The following is a 22446-nucleotide window of genomic DNA, read 5'->3' as shown; positions in this document are numbered from 1 at the left end:
CACTACAACCAAGGACATAAGAACACATGTACCTTTTATTACAAACATTATTACGTTTAGCAAGCCAATGTTCATTCTGCTATCTACTCAACAGTGAATGCCTTGATTCTCGCGTCATGTCCTTCGCGCGCATTTAACTAAAGCACGCGCTTGAAAATCAAGATCATATGTTCATCTGCACGTATATTGAAAAAAGTTCATTCGTTTTATCACAAATTTATAAAGTCAGTGCTCACTTTCCCGCTTGGTTGATGAGTGACAATATTTGTTTCCACGCCTTGTCGTTCGAATGGTACTCACCCAATCCCTCAATACTACAAACGTATTTTTAAAGGCATTTGTACTTCAGACAGTATTACACATACTGCAATCAGCCTGGTGGTTCAAAAATAACACTCTCTAGTCAGTACAAAAGATCGATTAAATAGAAAATACATTCGTAAAAGAATTTTATGTTCACAAGTCATACATACACACATATACTCACAATCAATCAACCAATCGCGCGCGCGCACACCATACACACTTTATCCAGTTAGCAGTATAAAGAGGTTTCATCTGAAGACACAATAAAAAAATTCAACGCTATTTAAATGTTAGAAAATGAAGAATAGTAATAATTGAAATTTTATTAAATTGTTTAATTTATCTTATTTATATAATAAATAATTTATTTATTTATATTTATATATACATATATACAACACATTCCGATTGGCCGAAATAGGCTTTATGACTTGAATGGTTTCGATAAATTATATATAATAATTAAATTATATATATAAATATAACAACAAGAAATAAATAACATTGAATAATACCTCAACTATGCAGCCGACATGTAATGGATAAACTAAAAAATAAAATTTAACTTTTTCTTTCTTTAACGAGTTTTTATTAACTTATAGGAGGAAATAATAAAAAACTATTAAAGATTGTTCTAATTCAACATCAAAATATAGGGAAGTAATTTTATTATTTTTATTATAATAATAAAGTTATGAGGTAAAACAAGAAACCTCCAGAGAGAAAGAATAATAATAATTGACATGACTTGTAGGGAGAGGAATTAAATTTACTCTAGAAGGGTAAGAACAGAAAATAAGATAAAGCAAAACAAAAAAAAAACACATTTCATTTGGGAATTTCCTATTCGAGGGGAACGAAAATTAAAAGCAAGGGATGACTGAATGAAACTGCGATTTTCTTTCCCGGAAGCTTTAAGTAATAAACGCTTTATTGCAGGCTACAGGCTTACGTAAAACAATATTCTTAATATTTAACGTATTTCCTGATAATTTATTCCAGAAAAACTAATCCTTTAGTATTACTGTGAAAATAAACAGTAATACAAAGTTGGGGTTAATACTCATAAGATATAAATGCCAACAGATGCGTTAGTAATTCTATATACATACCGGAATTTTTTTAAGTTTAGTTTGAAAACAATTCAACACGTTCATTAAGCAAAATTTGCCTTCCACAGAAAATGGGAATTATTCCTTTCGATTACAGATAAAATATGTAAAATAAAAATAAACCGTATACTTTAACAGACAACATTAAAAAAATTAATCATGTTTTTTGAATGACTATCATAACGGAGCGGAAAACTTATTAATTTTTTAAAGGAATGGTTCATCCGGACGATACCATTAAATCACCGATGTCTCTAAAACAGGAGATCTGATTTTAAAGAACTGTAAATATAAAATAAGACAGACCTTTTTTAACGTCGTTCACAGAATTGTACAATTTTCTCGTATAGAATGTGACAATTTTGCAGATAAAATTTTAATATATGTATAAAATCATAAGTGATCGATCAACGTAAATCTTTACTTTAATATAAAAAATAAAACTTACAACGCTAAAATGCAACTTAATTTCGAGGATAAGTCAAGAAATTAAAGGATAATATTATTTTTATTTTCGAGAAACGGATAAAGCTTTCAGAAACGTTATTATTTACAGTCTAGGTAACTAAAGAAAAACTTGAGTTAAAGTGTAAATAATTTTTTAATTAACAGTGTTAATAATGCCTAATGCCATATTGTAATACATATATATACCCAGCTAAACCATGTTCTGGTTTACATTATTTTATTATGAACTCCTTTTTGCAACAAGAAACGCGTCATTTAAATTTCCAGAAGAACCAAGGAGAACGCGGTTTTGATATCGTGGTTTTTATATAGTAATTTTCCACATCCAGCATTCAAAATATAATAGTGGATGTTTGTTTTAAAACACAACCCAACAAAATACTTTTCAGAAAAGTTTACAATACAATAATTTCGAGTGAAGAGGTTGGCACATAAAACCTATTGTTGTTTTATAATCAGCTGATATAATTTTCTATTTCTCTTTTTTTGAAAAGTCAGTTATTTTTCGTTATCAGTGTTTTTTTTTTTATTAAAAAGAAATGGTTCTGAACATCGAAGAAAGGATTTTTATTGTGGAAAATTATTTTAAAACTAAATCTTTTGTTTTGTGCCAAGAAGCTTCCCAGGTAAGAATGCACCACACATAAATCTTCATTTCATCGTTTGATAAAGAAATATAGAGGGACTGGTTCTGTTTGCAATCAAAAACAGTCGGAAACGTTCAATATTTAATGACGAAACAACGGAAGATATGAGGATTTGTTTTTTAAACTCACACCTAACAAATTATTACGAAAACTTGGGCGAGAAAAAGGAATATCTGCATAGTGCGTTTAAAGCTGCTCGGCTACTTAACTTAAAGCCATACCGAATTCATGTATCACATGAATTATACTTATGGACAACATAATTTTACAGATGAGGCTTGGTTTCATTTCAGTGGTTACGTTAAAAGTCCGAATGATCGCTACTGGAGCTCCGACAACAATCCTCACATCATCCGTTCACGACCTCTACATCCACAGAAAATTGGTGTGTGGTGTGCAATTTCCAGACAAGATTAATTAATTGGTCCCATATTCTTTGAAAACATTTTTAATGCAGATTTATACCTAGAAACTGTAACCCAATTTATTGCATATTTAGAATTAAATGAGAGAGATCGTGGTTTCATGATGGGGCCACATGTCACACGACAAGAGCAACAATGGATTTTTTGGACATCTCTTTAGTGAAAAAGTAATATATCGAATGGCTTATGGCAAGCTAGGTCATCTGATCTTTCTCTTGCAGATTTTTCTCTGAGGATATCTAAAAGGTTATGCATTCAAAAATAATTCATAGACCATTGAAGAAGTGAATACAAACATAACTCAAGAACTGCGAGAAATTGGAAGAGGTACACTTCGAAAGGTTGCACGGAATATGAAAAAGAAGGTAAGGGCTTACACTGATTAAAATGTTGAACACTTTCAACATTTGTTATAAAAAAATTTGATCTGAATATTGTTTTGCACAAATTATTGTAATATTTATATCTAATCGCATTAAATATAACACTTCATTTTTCTTTAAATTGGGTAGCTTTTTAAAACATACGCTATGTATTTTATATATCATAAAATATTTAAACATTTTCGTGAAGGATAAATATGCGATAAAATGTGAAACTGCACGTTTAGTTCTACAACTTCTCATTCAAAATTAATGTAGCCAATGTAATTATTGAAAACACAAAATAAATTAATCTCAATAAAACATAAGAAAAAAACAAGATATTAATTATTATAATCATGGAATTATAATAAAAAAACAAAAAAAAAAAACTAGTTACGCAATTTAAATTATGTTGTTTAAAACAACATGAATTTGTTTCTATAATCATGGCATTCTAAAAAAAATAAATAACTAAGGGAAAGTAAAAAACATTTTACATTTGGAAAAAATATCAAGTAGATTTGCATTTAGCTTAATTAATAATCGTTATTAATAGTTAAATACAACACAAAAAGAAATATAAAAAAAAGAAAAACCTTACCGATAGAAGGAAATAAATAAATACCCTATTTATACTATAATCAAAACTTGAATATAAAATATATAATTTATATAATACAAATAATTTAAAAATAACCCGTATCAGTAGAGAAGATATATAAACTAAGCGTAAACTAACGATTAACTCTTACAACTGTTTTTTATTTATTTATTTTTGAGTTTAATTTTATAAATATGGCATTGCTTGTATAGTTACTTAAGTGGTCTTTGTATTTCTTTTTACTTATTCTGATTAATATTAATTTTTAACAATTGTTGTTCAACATTCAAAATGCGCATTACTTCTAAATCTTTTCTTTCTGTAAGCAGTTTTTACGTGTTAATATTATTTTATCCTGTAGCCATTAATTTATTTATTTATAAAGAATGAGCACTAGCGTTCCCGTCACGGTTTCGCCCGCGTTGTATGGTTTATTACCTTTCCCGTCACAGTCAGGGGATGTTTAGCCAGCCAAGGCTCGCCCTTTCCGACTAGCCATTAAACGTGCCCCCTGTGTTTATTAAACTCATGCCTGTGAGGGTAATAATGAAACAATAAAAAATAAAACCTGTTCATTTTATAAAAACTATCAGTGTATTTTAATTTCTTCAGAGCAATAGTTTGGTCAGTACAGGACCCTCTAATTGGTTTTTAGATTTCCAGTCGCGGCTTCGGTCACGAAATACACAATCAGAATTATAAATATAATTACTATCAAAAGTTACCAAATCTCATAAAGATTGATTATATAGCGGTTGCATAAAATGGCAAAAATGTAAAAAAAAATTATGTTTTTCTACCCCTAAAGATATTAAAATTCGAAAATCCCGAAAATGGTTTTTAGATATTTATCTGAATAATATTTGCAAGCCCAAATCGAGTGAAAATCTCGTTTAGTATAGTCGGAAAGGCGTGAAGCCTTTCAAAGTTGAATTTCAAAAAATTTAGAGATTGATTTTTTAAATATTTACATGAAAAAGTATACACGCCAAAAATTAATTTATATCTTCACTCTTAACCGAGAAATTAAAAAAAAAAGTCATTGTTACTCCATTTTAATCCTTTAAACTCGGGATTTCAGAAATTCCTTTTATCGTGTGCACTTACACCGCAAGAACGTGTATACCAATTTTCATAAATTTATTTTCAGTAGTTTTCGCCGATTGTTGATTATGAATCACTCATAAGTTTTCTTTTATATATTTAGTATATAGATAGATATACATCCATGAACTAGATAAAATAATGATTTTAATTTAAAATGCGACTAACATCAAACAAATAAACTTGAATAGAAATATTACTTGTTAAAAGAAATTTATCTGAATTTCATTAAATAAAAATATATAAGATTTATTGTACTTTTTTATTCTTATACACGCGATGTAATGTAGGCACATTTGCCTATTCTTCCCCTTCTTCCAAACAGCACAAAATCATTTGAAAAAATAACGAAAATTGTTTCCTACAAATAATTATTTATAGCAAGATATATTATAAATAATTATTTGCAAATTTATTACAAATGACATACTTATCTCCAACACATCTATCACCATGCATAACAAAAATTTACCTTTTCACATATATAATGCAATAAATGTTATGTTTGCTATACAATTGTACAATATTTAAGTTATGTACTTATGTAAGTAAAAAAATAGATTAAATGAATTTTTCTATAAGAATATAAGATTAACGGGAAAGCTGTTATATTAGAAAAGCCTTAAATCGGAACTATCTGACGCAGAATGTTTTAGACATAATCTAGTAATAGCCATAAGAAAGCTTTCTTAATAAGCTATCCTAAAAGTTACATTGCATTTTCAATTTACTTTAAAACTTACCATTAAATTAGAAATTAAGAGATGTTTTAAGAAAATGAAATCTTAAAATAAAATGAAATGATATGAAAGAACGTTCACATACATCAAATAATACACTCCTCAGCCGAGTCTACCAACCGAATGGAGGTTAACCCATTTCTGATGTCTTGCCTGAAATACTTTTACACTTTGAATATTCTCACGGATTAAAAAATGATAAACATGCAAACAAGGCTTTATACTGTTACTGCTATGCTGATGACATATCTTGTACTCCAATGTAACATCCAATGTACTCCAATGTATCTTGTAACTCCAACATAAAATCAATCAACAGTCATACAAAGCTGTTAATATTTTCAGGAGAGAAGGACACTAAGCTCCTTAAAAAACTATACACTAACAAAACTCATAAACCCAGGAATGTACAGGATAGTTATTGTAACAAATACTTTTAAACAAACTGAACCACATTCACCCAAAGATATAAAAACAGGTATGAAACTAAGTTTGTAAAATTTAATTTTATTGTTGTGCGGGGACGGCCCCGAGTGGGGAGGATCGGTGAGATGAGGTTTAGTCGGTAGGGCGTAGGCACACGCGCACTCTTAATAACATCTTGCGGAACCTGTTAGCGAGTCTGACACTTTGCCCGTAAATGGGGTTCCTCTGACACATCAAAAAACAAAATTATTGTTGTAAACCCGGAGGTCCTGGGTTCGAAACCTGGTCAAGCGTGGCATTTTCACACGCTACAAAAATTATCGTTCATCTCATACTCTGAAGCAATACCTAACGGTGGTCCCGGAGGTTAAAAAAAAAAATTGATTGTTGTAAATAACAATATTAAGTTTTGCAAATCACCCACTTATTTTGCATAAATAAAACAAAACCATTAAACACATGTAAATTTCATACAAGTACATAAATACTGAGACCCTCTTTACACTTTAACGACAAAATATTTAACAATATACTGAGTGTAACTAATATAAGGTACAACCTCTGGGTACAGTGAAGTAACCACTATAGAGTAAAATACAAAACGCGTTTTGAACTGATAATGGCGTTTCTATGCCGATGTGTTGATTAATGTAAGGAGCGATTAAACGTCGTACCGCTTCAAACCTTTCGCTTACAAATTATCATTACTTATATAATACAAAAGGTGTTATAGTAAACTAGTCTAATAAACGAAAGAATACTTTATGATATTCAACCAGATTATTAATTAAAATTTTTTTGAAAATAATTTTTAAAATGAGAATCAAGATCAAACACACGCCCTTTTTAAAATCGTATAATTAAACTAACCAAATATATTCTTAATATATTACTAGCCGGTCAGGGCTCCACCCCCTGAACACTCGACGCGTTCATGCTTGTGAGAATATTAAGCATTTTACAGATTTGAAGGAAAAACCATTGATAATTTTACTTAATTATAATTGTTGCCATAGTGATAAAAATATAATGAAGTAAAATAATTAATACGTTTACATATTATATATACGTATACATCGTTCGTATCAAGAAACATGATGCTTCTATAGTTAATTATTTTCAGAAAATTTCACGAAAATAATGAAAATAAAGTTTCAAAAAACTTATAATTCTTTTTTTTTTAACAAAATGTAAAACAATAATAAGTATAATAAATGTTAATTTAAACAACGTACGGTTTATAGTACACAACATACAGTTTGTTATACAGTTATTAGTTCAATTTTTTCCGCTAGATGGTAGCGCTTCATCTAAAATAAAAATGTGAGAACATACAGCAAACAAACCAACGCACCGTGCTTTTTTATTTAAAACAAGATTAAATAATCTTTTTAACAAAACTACAACATTTAAAATTCGATATTAAAGAATAGTACGATAAGAACCTAACTCACAACTGTTACTTTAAATTCTTGCAGTTTTTCTTAATTCTCATAATAGTATCACTTTTGAATATAATGCACTAAAAATTATTAAGAAAGAAAACCGTTTGATAAATTATCCACGACAATTTTCATGAAATCTGTTTTAATATAAAAAAACTCAAGTAAATAAACCACTACTACACCTAATAAGCATAAGCATATCACGTATACATTAAAATACAACGTGATGAAATTAATACAGTATAATAAGTTACATATAAATTATACAGCTACTTATCTAAAATATCTAATCTCTTATTGTATTAATTCAGAACGGACCGATAAAGTTAAGAATGAAATTATTATTTTATTATATTAAATGAAAAAAAACTTAAAAAAATACAAATTAGAAATTTGCAGTATAATTAAAAGCAAAAAATACATTTTGCTATACAAATTAAAAGCCTATCACATTACAACAAATAAAGGCAAAAGAATTTACGATCGAATAGTTATTATTTTAACGATCACGCATACGTTAAGTTGGTGCACACAGACAAAATGCACGCAATTATCAGGCGCCGACTTTTATATCATAACATAGGTTGCACATTGAGGCGGTGGTGATAGTATGAGGTAAGGTGAGAGTAAAGAATTATTGAACTCAAATAACCTTGTAAATAAACTTTTCTCCCTTCTACTCAATCATATTCCTATTAACTGATAGAAGACAAGATATGTACATGCCAATTTCAACTACGTCGATAAAAAACCTACAGGACTCCCACTTTAACTAAAACATAATTCATAGTAAAATTATTTTATTTGAAATAGTAACGAAAAAACATAATAAATTAATATTTTGTTCCTGTGTAATTATTAAAAAACGAAAACCAATATATTTTTAAAAAAATTTATGTAGCTATAAATTGAATATTTCTTTAGCAAAATACCTATTACGCACGTAACTTAAAATAGCTAATAAATCATAAAATAAATGACTAAAAAATAATGAAACAATGTTATAAGATTACTCAATATACCAAACCAAAACGCTCAAAAATTATTTAAAAAAGTTGTCGCATATTTCACTTTTTAAATAATCATCAAAATAGATTCGGGGAATTGTGAAAAAGTGTTTAAATCTAAACTGTATACTTAAAAAATAAATACATATTTTAACCTGAATATTAATAAAGTCCTACAACTGTGGATTGTTTTTGATGCAAGGCTCACACATACATACATAACTTAATTAAAAATATTTATCATTTTATTTAAATATAATATTTTTTCGTTTATTTAATTCAATGATTCTAACAAAAGCGCGCGCGCATACCGTATTTAATTCGCGCGGGTGTGGCGGTACTAGCGGCGACGGTCGGCACTAACTAAACTAATGTAATTTCACAATTTACATAGAACAAATTTCGCTTGAACGGTCGGCAGACGGATGTAGTTGCGAGGCTTAACGCACCAGTCACAGTCATACATTACATATAATGTATGACTGTATAATTTTTTTGAGTATAATTACTCATAGTAATTATACTCAGTTCTAAAATTTAGTAGACCTTCGAGTTCTTCTTTTTTGGTTCGAAAACCTTCCTCGTAGTTGGCCGTTCTGCTGGCCTTTTCGAAGTGATTGGATAACAGCTCTGCAATTTCATATGGAGTGTCTTTTATTTCATCTTCATCTTGAAGGCTAGTTATGGGAGCAAAATCATTACGTCCACAAATCGCCTTCACTTTCCTCCAAACATCTGATGCAGTAGTAGTTTTGTCGATGGATGACACGTATTGCTGCCAGGATCGTTTTTTCGAGTCTGCATAAGACGTTTTGCATACGCCCTGTATTTCTTAAAGGCAACAAGATTTTCTATGCTAGGACGCTTCTTAAAGGCGTTATACGCCCTTTTCTTTCTTTTTATAGCTTCACTTATTTCATCGTTCCACCATGGAACGGGTTTTTTCGTAAGTTTCCCAGATGTTTTGGGAATATGTCTCGATGCCGACTCAATTATTGCATTTGTTATGGCATCGACATCGTCTCCGATAACTCCAGTTGTTTCCGGGAGTATCGTTCTAGCTGTGAAGCTCGTCCAGTCTGCCTTTTCAAATAACCATCTTTTAGGGATGGGATATATTGTTCTTGTAACATCAGTTACAATTTGCACCGGGAGATGATCGCTTCCATGCAGATCGTCTATGACATGAAAGCTGTACCTCGGTGCTATCGATCCGCTTATAAGTGCAAGATCTATACAGGACGTCGATCCATCTCTGGCATTGAAAAAGGTTCCTGATCCGTCGTTTAAAATAATAAGTTCTGAATTCATCAGGAACCCTTCCAGTTCTCTTCTACGGGGATCTACTCGATCTGATCCTCAAAGAGAATTATGAGCATTAAAGTCACCCACCAGTAAAACAGGTGGGGGAAGCTCGGAAATTAGTCTTGCTATGTCATCCTTATTCCAATCAAAATACGGCAAGTATATGCTGCAGACAGTGTGCTGCAGACAGTGACCTGGAGCGGACGCTTCATTCTAACGGCGACCGCTTGTAGGTTTGTGTTTAGAACAACCACTTCGGTGGTAGCTCTAGTCGATGTTAATATAGCTACTCCACCTCTAACTCTTATATTTGGCGGTTGATCTCGCCGAAATATATCGAATCCTTTTAATTAAAAAGTTTCATTTCGGCGGAAATGCGTTTCTTGCAGACATATACAGATCGGGTCTACATCATGTACCAAGCGTTGGAGCTCATGGATGTTTGAAAAACATCCATTGATGTTCCACTGTACTATCGACTCGCTAATTTTAAATTAAATTATGACCTAGGTTTTCCTTTCGGCCATCCTTTTTTTCTCTTCTTCTCCATCCTACGAACAGCATCGTGTTCGCGGAGAAGGTCGTCGCCTGTAAGGCTTCCGGTCTCCGTATCGGAGACCACCGAAGCCGCCGACGACGACGGGCATGGATCGGCACCGGTTACAGGCGCCGATTGTGGGGCGGCAACTTGGCCGACCCCAGACACGGGGGTCGCACCGGTGACCGCCTGTGGAGGGGGGGACACTCGTCCCCCCTGTGAAAGTTTTTGTGGCCTCTGAGGCTTAGAGGCCACTTCCGTTACAGGAGGCTTGGGAGCCTCCATTACCGTCTTCTTTTGTAACAATTAAGTATTTTGGCTTTGGAACGTTGCTTTTGAAGAAAGCTTTTTGCAAGCTTTTCCTAGCCTCAACTTCAATTTTACGAGATTCCGCGCTCTTTCTCCGTTTTGCCTCAGGCGAAACGGCCGGTTCTAAACAAGGGTGTTTGCGTGAACCCTCTGCCACGTTTGGTTGTTCAGTTTGCATGAACAGTTCATCCCTGCTGTAGTAAGGCTAGCCGCCGGGGTACACCCCCACTCCAGGGCTACCAACCCTGGAGGTCCGTTCCGGTACTCCGGTGGAATGCCGGCATATGTCCTGGCAGAGAGCGGATGCGCAGTCTCTGCACTGACACCAAAGCTTTCAGGGCTCCCATGCTCCGAACATGGGCACCTTAACTACATGCTTGCCATCGCGGGGGGCATGTGGACGACGAAAGGTCTCCGTTACACCTGCAAATAACTTTGACCGTGGCCGCCACATCGCCAGCTCTAAAGGCGGTATTAATCCATTTTCATAATCGAAATTCTTATTTCGTATCTGCAGGTGGCCGCAAAGTCCAGTCCTGTAATTCGGCCTATAGATGAAAATCGGCCGAAAAAAGCATATCCGAGAAACAACACTCGGAACCCCGTTAGCCAGCTATATGTAATGTACTTAAGTACAGCTGTTGCCGCCCTGGACGTGGAACGTAGATGTTATGTTCCGGACGTGGGGATTACCTACCTCAGGGCGATAATTTATTTACGCCTCAGGGCGTTAATTTATTTATTTAACACATCAGCGTTATCATGTTTGAGAAATTAAACATAGTTTGTTTTGTTCTGCAAGTAATTTTACGTTTATAAAAAAAAAAGTTGATTACGTGGAACTGTAATAAAGAATAGCTGTAATTTTGGATTGACACATAAAGATTCCAAACAAATTTTTTTTTTAATCGTAAAAATTTTAATTTTTTCGTTTATCATTTTCGCCGCAAATGTTTTGACTCGTCGCTCTGATCAGAGCATATGTAATTTATATGAAATGGAATACGCGTAAAAGAAAACACCATATAATATTAAAATAAACTTATTACTAATAAAATGACTTTAAAAAGCTTTGAGGAAAGATTACTGCTAACGATAACATTAGAGTACGAATTAAATGTTTATTAATTTAGATTAAAATAAAATAAAACTCATACACACATATTTATTAAATAGATAGGCCTTAGTCAAACGTCGTCACAGTTTTATATCCGGTTGGGGGTTATGAATTGTTTTATCCTTTAAACGTAAGTTATGTACAGTAAAATTCGTCGTTGACGTATCGGATTTATACTCCAATATGCGAGTGTAAATTTATTATATCGATCGAAAACGTATGAAGATGGTTCCATAAGTTGTCTATACGTCGTTCCATATTCAACGTTGTGGACGTTGGATACGGTAAATGGGTTTGAATTAGAATATTTAATTTGACTGCCGAATACTCGAATGGTTTTTAAAAAAAGCATTTATAAACTTTGAAGCTTTTGGAAATGATGAAATGTAGACGCTTAAGATTAATATCTTACAATATAATAATCCAATGAATTAATTTCATTTAAGAACAACATATAATCCGTTCCGTATAATTTATGTATAAATAAAACAACTAATAAAAGAATTACTACATCATTAAACAAATAGAAAATAAATGATAAACAATTAAAACAAAGAATATATACATGAAAAGAATTAATTTCTATGTTTATACCTTCAATAAACTAAAGCGATTTAAGAAAGATAAATATATACTCCTCCATTCCATAGCTGAGTGTACCGCCCGGAGATGCAGTAACCTGCCTACTCTATAAACAAGATAGGGATTCCCCGACCTTCAAACGTAGTATTGCAACTGAACAGGTGGAATGTATCCGTAGTGCAATAACACATAAACGTTAAGTATCGTTTTTAATACAACCATATAGCAAGTCCATGCTAGTAAATTAGTTTTTAACGATCACAGATTCAAATACATATTAAAGATAATCCATTTAATTTATATAGTACATCCTATTACTTCTGCAAAAGTAATTTAAAAATAATTCTAAATAAGCGGTGCGTATGAGAAACAGAGGGCGGTAGAAATAAGATTACTTATTACTTAGAAAACATTCGGCAAAAATATCAACAAAAAATTAAAGAAGGTAAAAAATGGATATCTACTAAAATTAAATAATTCATCGCATAATTAAAATTAGTAATAACACTCACATTTTTTTATTAATTTGGTATAAAAACCTAACCTACATCGATCGTTCTAAACCATGAAACTGATTTAAAGACGGTCGGCCGGAACATTATGAAAATATTTGCTCTGTACATAATTTTATCGAACGATCAAAAGCCGGCAACGTACGATATTATGGAAAATTAATTTTCCACTTTTTAAAACTGTCAATTCAGTGAAATTACAAACTCATCGGCATAACAGTTTTATCGATACGATAAAAATATAAAAATCTATACTTGTTCAATCTAGTGCTTTTTAATATGAAATAAAGAATAATTAGATTATGGATTAAGGCTGGCGATTGCCAAATAAAATATATGTTGTAGACCGGCGTTAAAGTATGAAATTAAAGGTTTAACTGATTATGATTGAATTAATTCCACCGAAATGGCGTTAAATATGTTAGTATATAAGAAAGTTATACCGTAAATTTAATTAATATGAGCCGATATTACATAAGTATTACGTTATTATTATGCAAAAGCCTTCGTTCGCTTCACACGTTTCAGTAAATACTACACATACAAAGCTTCACGAGAGATCGAAGTTTAGAAGTTCTGTACAACAACGCGTCAGTATACAAAAATAAGGTGATCCAAAAATTGTTTCATACTTTGACGGACAAAAACAGTTAGGTTATTCCTTCAATCACGAAATTATAAATTTTTATAATATAATCAGTAAATATATAATCTTAAAACGTAGATTTTAATAAAACAGAATAAAAAAGATGTCTCTTGTTGTAATACTAATTACTCTGTTTAGTATCGAAATATACCGTTATTATCTGTTATTTTAGATTTATTTTTATACAGTCCTCAGATAAACCTTTTAGAAAGAAACAGAGATGATCGGATTAGTTTAACAGATTATAAATTTCAAACATCAAAACGGTTGAAGATCGGGTTACTTTATATTTTCATAAATTTATAATTAAATATTGTAAATTCACAATTAAATACGGATTTTTATAGTATAAAATTACCTACCAAACAATGTTAGTTAAATTACTAAACTTAAAAAGAAAAAACTAATTCATAGAATATAAAACATATTATACAATAAACGTGATAATCACTTATAACAAAGTAAAGGTGAATTCAGAAAGAGTTTTCTTTGCAAAAAACCAGCATAAAGACAGCATTTAAATTACAAAAAAAAAAAAAAAAAAAAAAACACCTTTTCTAAACCAATTACTCTGAACTAATTCTAATTCTAATTCTTAAAATTTAACTTAAAATTAAACAAAGTTTCATCAACTTAAAATTGAAATTTCCTTTTTTTATTCTTTAAGAAGGTAATGTTATATTCAGCGTAAGGTATATAACGTATACCAGGTAGGTAAACTACACAAGACGCATATTTGAGCTTATTAATGAATGAATTAAGAAAATAAAATAACATTTATTAATTAATTTTGTTAATTCGAGACTTGAAGGTGTATATTATTGAAGAAGCCAATCAAATCAACACGATATTTCCTAAATTTTTTATGAATATAATATTCCAATTAAAAGCAACACGGCTACGAATCGGAGCGGCTTGTTTTATTACATTTGTATAAGAAAATCCATAATTTTGTCCAGACGTTTCGTATCTGATTTTATGTTCGATCTAACTGCGTATCTCGGGTGAGGAATTTTCAGTCTAGAATCTACTCCTCTTATTCGCGATACTAAATTATCGAACGACAATAATTAAGCCGATCGAAGCTCACCGTCGTGTAGGTAGATACGTTCTGATGTCATAATAACAAGGAGGTTTGCACGATTCACTAAGTGATAATACTCTCGTATGCGGTTAAATATATATCTACCTTTTTCAAGAGATGATATTATAAATGGGGAACAAGTCGCAAAGTACGCTAATCTGATTATAGAAATATAAAATGTATTGTTTCGTTTGTATATACAAAATGAAATAACGTAAAACAAATAAATAATACAATCGTACTACCACGAATACATATGTTAAGGTGGATCCTGAACCCCGTAGGGGAAGATACCCGCCTTGTGACGATCCCGGTCGGCACGTAGCCCTGTTGGGCTTTACCGGAGGTCGTCTTTTCGACCCTCTAAACTTTAAAATACAACACAGACATTAATTTGGCCGCTGTCAGGATGCCACCGACGCAAATGCCTCTGTCAATGTATTTACACAACCTACTATCGCCTTTGTATGGCCTCCTCCAACCACGAACACCTGCCGTAACATACAACCCTTATCAAACTACCGATTCGCGGAAACGCGATACCCCGCGACTTCGTCTAACACCGAAGTGTTTTACATAAAAACTCTTTTTATATCTACTTCCACAGGCAGTACTAAATATTTATTGAATAATTTTATCGGGAGTACTTTTTGAAGTATCTTCTAGATAAGCAGAAACAATAAAAATTTTTTTTTGAGATTTCGGTATTCAGCCTCCATTTGGTAAAAACTTACTCGCCAAACTCAGTAGGATGAAAATTCACCGAAGAGATAATTTTTTAAAAAGTTTTTATATTTTTTAAATATAATAAAATAGTTTAAATTTTTATATTAAGGTAACCGATTTACGCAATTATTCTATTATAATTAATATCTAATATAAAGGATTTTGCCACCTAATTATTTAATAAGACTTATTATTAATAAGCGTTAATATTTTAGTTGAAATAAAATTTCATACCCATAAATTAAAAAAATTTTAAATACAATTATTGTAGCGTACATACATTTGAAATGAAATGGAACATGCTCAAGGCTACAAAATGGGGTGTAGGCTAATATTGTATTACCACTCCACTAGGATACAGTAACTATCCCGTCCTTGGTTCCTTGTATATAAGGTATGCTTAGTCTAGCAAAAGGCACATTGGTCTCACAACAGTGTCTGCTTCAAACAGCAATATGAAAGTCCTGGTAAGTAATTTAATTACAGATTAATTAACATTAAAATAAAACTGTATCTATAGTTTAAAAAAAAAATAAACATAATAATATAAAAAAAAAATTATTGTAAAGTTAAAAAAAAATTACTAGTTTAATAGTTTTTATTACTATATACGGTTTGTATTTTTTTTAATAATTATATTTATATTATGAAAAAAAGAAAAACGGTAAAGAAACATTGACTGTTATAGAATAACTGACCATTAATAAAAGCAACATTAACTGTCAATGACACTTAAACTGCACAGTTAACTATAACCAGTTTAAACAATATATACAAACAAAATTATAAATAATGAAATAATTTACAATAATACAAATTAATATAAGTAATATTTTTTTATCCTTAATAATAAAATAAAAGATACAATAATTTTAATGTAATAAATTAACTCAGTCTCCTTTTTACTTAAAAAAACCTGGAATAAAATCCAGAATCAATTAATAAAAATTATTATAAAATATTTCATACATAATAAATAATGTATAATATACATATATGTAACAAAAATTTTAAAAAGTAATAATCATAGAGTTTAAAGTTACAATTAAATTAAAAATATGCTTTAATAAAAATGGAAAAAACAGAATTTTATTATAACACATTAAAGAAAGACATACATATAATTTCATGCTAAATAATAAAATTTTGCCAAATAATCAGTATAATATGAAGTAAATAGTCATCATATATTCTCAAAATATATATTCCAATTTAAACAGATATAAATATTAGAAAAGTAAATAAATAGACTTCATATTAAAGGGTTTTCGTAGTATATATAATAAAAGATAAATTATATGAAAACATTTTTATAAATTAAATTCCTTTTAATTATTAAACTACATAAACAGATATGTATAATTAATAAGATATGTAACATTAACATTTTACGCAAAATGTTTAAAAGATAAAATAAAAACAAATTTCAATGACTCATCGAGTTGTTACCCTAAACATATCTAAACAAGATTTTAAAATAAAATAATTAAATGTTTTAACAAAAATATCAGGTGAACAAAATATTTCAAGGAATTACAATATTTTACGTACAAATATTCACTAAAAGAAATCAGCCTTGTCATACACGCAACACCCTATATGCTACGTTAAAGATAATGATTGAAATTGTATAATTAAAAAACTATTATTTACAAAAAAAAATATTTTTTGATCAATTTAAAATAAATTAAAATCTGCTGAATATAATAGATATCAATATTTAATTGTAGAATGAACAGAATTTTTTTTTTATAAAACTATAAAGATTTCTCAGTCAATAATGGACGAATATTAAACAAATACCAATAGAAAATTTGAGTTTTATTTTTTCTTAATCATCATGTAATTTACTAATTAACACTGTAACTGTAAATTTTAAAGTAAAACATCAAAATTAAATGAAATATAGTCGCTCTGAAATAAATGGTATAAAATATTTTTCCAAAATCTACTTTATATATGTATTGTTTGAGATTAATTAATTTTGATAGAAAATCCTTAATTTTTAATTTGTACTGCATTAAAAACACTTATAAGTAAAATAATTAAACCAAATAAAAGAACACACAATAAGCATGATTAATTTCATGCATGCACGCGTACGTATCTAACAAAAAAAAAATACAATTAAAATTAATAAAATTAATTATAAGGGTCGAAAGTGAAAGGTAATTATTTAGGGTTGTCTCCTTAGAGGTCATTATTATATAGTAATGCAGTATTATATATAACTGACAATTTACTACTGTTACGTACTATAAATATTGATTTTACTGTTATATTTAATTGTATTATATAAAACAACCGTCGTAATAACAGTTCCGGCCAAAGACAAGTATTTGATATTAAAGTTTACGTGTACAACTCATATGTTCCACATTCACTTGTACAGTTGTGAAAAATACACACAAATGCTAATGAGTAACGATTTAAATCAATTGTTAAGCGCAATGTTGTATATATATGAACTTAGCCTTGATTAAATATTAATAATGTTAATATTATACGTGTATATAATAGAACATTAAACATTTATTGTACAATGGAACGATACAATAAATTAGTAGCCGCCTGAAAAAATTAGAACGCAAAGAGACATATACGAGTATAAGATACATACGTAGTAAGTAACCTTTCTATTAAATACATTAAATTATAATAGTGTATAAAGAACGCGATAAAAATGATTTAAAATAATTAAATTAAAATTTAACGAGATATAAAAGTAATAATGACCTATTCAAATTAAGAAGATTTTAGATGATTTTTAAAGTAAAAAGCATTTATATTATTTTAAGAAAAAAAAAAAATTAAATTACGAATAAAAAGTTGTTAATAAATGTATATTATACAACTTCAATAATTATTCCAGTAATAATTAAAATATCGAAAAGAGTAAAAAAGAAAAAAAATACATAAAAGAAAAGCAATTTAAGATTAAAAATAAAAATGAAATATTGCAAGGGGTAATTTATCTGAAAAGAAATCTTCGGGAAGTAAACGTTGTGTAAAAATTTTTGGCAAGCTTAACCGTAACATAACGCAAATTAATTTTAATCTGTTGAATAAATATTAGATAGAGTGTAACGTATAAAAAAAAAATAACAGAGCTTAGGGCTGTGTGAGGATTAAGTTTAAAACGAGAAACAGTGGTTCAAGCATAACACTGCCTTACTCTAATGATGACATTTTGTATTACAGGTTGCGTTGTGCGCCGTGTTGGCATGTTGCGCTAGCACATATGTGCCTATCGTGTACCACCATCCATTAGTGCTACCTCATGCACCACCACCACCACCTCCGGCACCGGCACCACCGCCACCGCCGCCAACAACTCCAGCTCCACCACCGCCTCCACCGACTACACCACCACCACCTGATGCGCCTCCAGTCATCTACGCTGCACCGGCTCCGATTGTGATCCGTCCTTACCCGCCACACCCGGCTCCGGCTCCACCTCCACCGCCGCCACCTCCACCACCACCAGCAGTTTTCTACCCACCATTCGTATTCAAACCGGTACCACCCCCGGCTCCACCACCACCTCCACCTACAACCGCTCCACCTCCAACTACAGCTCCACCACCTCCTCCACCACCACCACCGCCACCACCCCCAGCACCACTTCCAGTACCGGTATTGCACGCAGCTCCTCTTCCAGTACCCCATCCGCACGCAGCAGTACCTGTACCAGGACCGGTCAGCAAATACCACGCTCAAGATGAATTAGGTCAAGCTAAATACGGCCATTCAGAACCAACACAGACCCACAACGCAGTCCAGGTATGTACACGAATCGTATAACAATTTAGTTAATTATTTAACAACGTTAACCGATATCCAGTCGCATCAAATGTTTCGTACAAAAAATAAAGCGAAGAAGATTTTATGTCATATCTGTTTGTAGAAATGAAGAGTATACCACGCATAGCAAATGGAATATTCATCAATTTTGCATTTGATAAACTAATTAGATAAATTTAAAGAAAAGTAGAGATTAATATAATACTTCATTAAAGTTATCTGACAATTCAGAAAGATGTTAAGCATTCAATAATTTTCAATAATCGTTATTTTTTAATAGTCAACTTCATTTACAGACACATTTTAGAGAAAGTTAGATACAGTTTCATTGTAGAGAAACTTAATTTCAAAATTTACAATTTTGAAATAAAGTATTTAAAATACATTATATACTATTTGTACTAGTATATATTTGTACTAGTATAAAGATATATTTAAAATTAACTCGATAAATCTAAGATATAAATCGAAGTGGAATTTTTTTTTCTCAAGTATAATCTAATACTTCTATATAAAAAATGTGCAACATACAGGACTAATAAAAAATAAACTTCAATCAATTAAACTTTTTTTATAAAGATTGATCAATTTGTTACAGGACGCTTTTGGAAACAAGATTGGCAGTTTCAGTTACGTAGATTCAGAGGGTAAGGTAGTAAGGACAGACTACATCGCTGACGCTGGCGGTTACAGAGTAGCTTCCAACAATCTTCCGGCTGAACCTCCAGCAGTAGTACACGCAAAGGCAGCACACTTCCACGAAGTCGCCGTTGCAAAACTTCGAGGCAAGAGGCACGCCGTTCCAATTACTCCAGCCAACACAGTTCCTCTTCCACCACCACACCCGGCACCAGCTCCAGTATACCCTGTACCTCTTCCGGCCCCAGCTCCAGTATACCCTGTACCTCTTCCGGCACCAGTTCCAGCCCCTAAACCCGCTCCACCTCCAGCACCAGCTCCGGCTCCAGTTCCTCACCCGATCCCACACCCTCCATCATCTTTCTTGATCTACGCTTCACACCCGGCTCCACCCCCACCACCTCCACCACCACCACCACCTCCACCAACTACTCCAGCTCCACCACCAAAACCAGCCCCACCCCCACCACCACCAGCACCAGTACACCCGACCGTTTTACCGGCCCCGATTATCTACGCTGCTCCTCTTCCAATCCCACCCCCACCAGCACCAGCTCCACCACCACCGCCTCCTCCAGCACCAGCTCCACCACCGCCACCTCCAGCCCCTGTTCCAGCACCTCACCCGTACGTATTACCCGCTCCGGTAATTTACGCCGCTCCTCTTCCAGTGCCACCACCACCGAAACCGGCACCACCTCCTCCCGCACCAGCCCCACCGCCACCACCACCGCCACCACCAGCACCAGTCCATCCAGTTCCTCACCCGCATGTAGTCCGCCCTGCCATTCTTACAACCATCGTTAACAATCCGGGACATGCAGTGACATACAGAGTCGACTAGACGTCCACGCATGTCTCCGCACTGACGATCAGAGCCAAAACCGACGAGACCACGGCTGGGCTTTACCGTCTATGACTGAGTGAATGTGATGTGATGTCGTTTAAGCTGAATACTTTGTAAATACTGCTTCCTTCAATCTTCTTTATTTAAAACCAGAAAAAATAATATATTATATATATTTTTTTTATACCGAAATAAATATCTTTTGTACAAAATAATAAAATTGTGTTTTTTATTTTACTTCTAACTTAATAATTCTGACTGATATTTTAACCGCGTTCCTAAGATAAATAAAATAAAAACACGATCCGTGTTTTTATTTGAATAGTTAATTCAATACGATAACAAAATGAAATTTAACTTAAATAAAAATATATCTTTAAATATCTCTGCGTGTAAATTTATTATTATATTGCATAATTATTACATTACTCTATAAATAATTACTAAATTTAAAAGAGAGAATTTAAAAGTAAAGACAGAAGCTGAAAAATGTTATACAAGCAGAGAAGCTAAGTACTGTATTAACTACAGGAATAGTAAAACGAAAATAAAAATCTAACTAAATAAATATAATAAAAACTAATTATGTCGCATAAAATAAAGTGTGGTAGTATAATCAGACTAGCCTTCTAAAAAAACACTGAATATTTATAATTTGTAAAACATTTGTTGATCGAAATATATATATATATATATATAAAATACAATATAAATATATAAAATTAATATAGCAATTAATAATATTTATTATAAATGAAAGACACTTAATATTAATGCAGAAATAGTTAATTAGTAGTTAAACAGCAAGAAAAGACCATCTTTATATAGTGTTATAACTTTTCTCAATTGTCTAACCAAAATAAAATTACTGTGTTATTTTTAGACTTAAAAGAATTATTTAAACAAAAACAAGACGACGACACTGAGCCTCACAGCTATATAAAATTCGATTTCTATATATGTTCCCAAAAGATATAACGATATCCTTATTACTGTAAATTAATGTTTTCATTATTCATATGCGTCATTGTAACAATTCGTTTACTAAAAAAAAAAATGTAACCATATTTTTTATAGTTATGATTTAAAATTTTATAGAACTTTTTTGAGAACACTACTTCAGATGATACTTAAAAAAGAAATAAAAATATCGTATTATTCTTTTACAGTATTCAGTACAGTATTTATTACAACAGACTTTCAGACTTATAATAGATTTTTAAACATTACTTAAAAAACTTTTTTTTACTTGCGTAAACTTTAAACCTATTTATTTGTGTAAAATGGATTTTTCTGTTTATAAAAAAAAAACAAAAAAAACACGAAAAACAACGGTTTGAAAATAATTTACAAAGATTTAAAAAAATATAGATATTTTAAAGATTAATAAAACATTTATTAAAAATATAGTAAATAAAAAGTTATTATTTTGATGTATACTAAAAATTATATGGCTACATCTTGAGTAGTTGCAAAAACAAATTTTTCTAACAGAATTTACTTAAAAACTGCTGGAGTAATCGGTTAACTTTTTTTTACACTTGGACGTTTAAATTTTACACTTAATTACATTTTAAAATACACGTATTTACATTTCACACTCAATCAGTACAGAATTTGTATACTGCGCAACCGAACGGCGTAACAATAACACTATAAAACGATACATATAGGCTATCCAAAAAAAACCT

The 22446-nt window shown here is 31.2% G+C and overlaps 2 protein-coding genes across 10 annotated transcripts in view; one reads left to right on the top strand and one right to left on the bottom strand.

Annotated features, from left to right (window-relative positions):
- Positions 1 to 22446, bottom strand: part of Rbcn-3B (WD repeat-containing protein Rbcn-3B) — a 409024-nt gene that overhangs the window by 102108 nt on the left and 284470 nt on the right. The gene's annotated exons all lie outside the window — the stretch shown is intronic.
- LOC142318917 (uncharacterized) lies at positions 15901 to 20965 on the top strand. Its single transcript, XM_075355592.1, has 3 exons — positions 15901 to 15932; positions 18667 to 19248; positions 19868 to 20965. Exons 1-3 carry the CDS (start codon positions 15921 to 15923, stop codon positions 20750 to 20752), a joined length of 1479 nt encoding a protein of 492 aa, XP_075211707.1. The 5' UTR covers positions 15901 to 15920; the 3' UTR covers positions 20753 to 20965.

This window comes from Lycorma delicatula, chromosome 2, assembly GCF_047948215.1.
Source record: "Lycorma delicatula isolate Av1 chromosome 2, ASM4794821v1, whole genome shotgun sequence".
In the NCBI taxonomy this organism is placed as follows: domain Eukaryota; kingdom Metazoa; phylum Arthropoda; class Insecta; order Hemiptera; family Fulgoridae; genus Lycorma; species Lycorma delicatula.
This window is presented reverse-complemented; position numbering and strand designations above follow the sequence as displayed.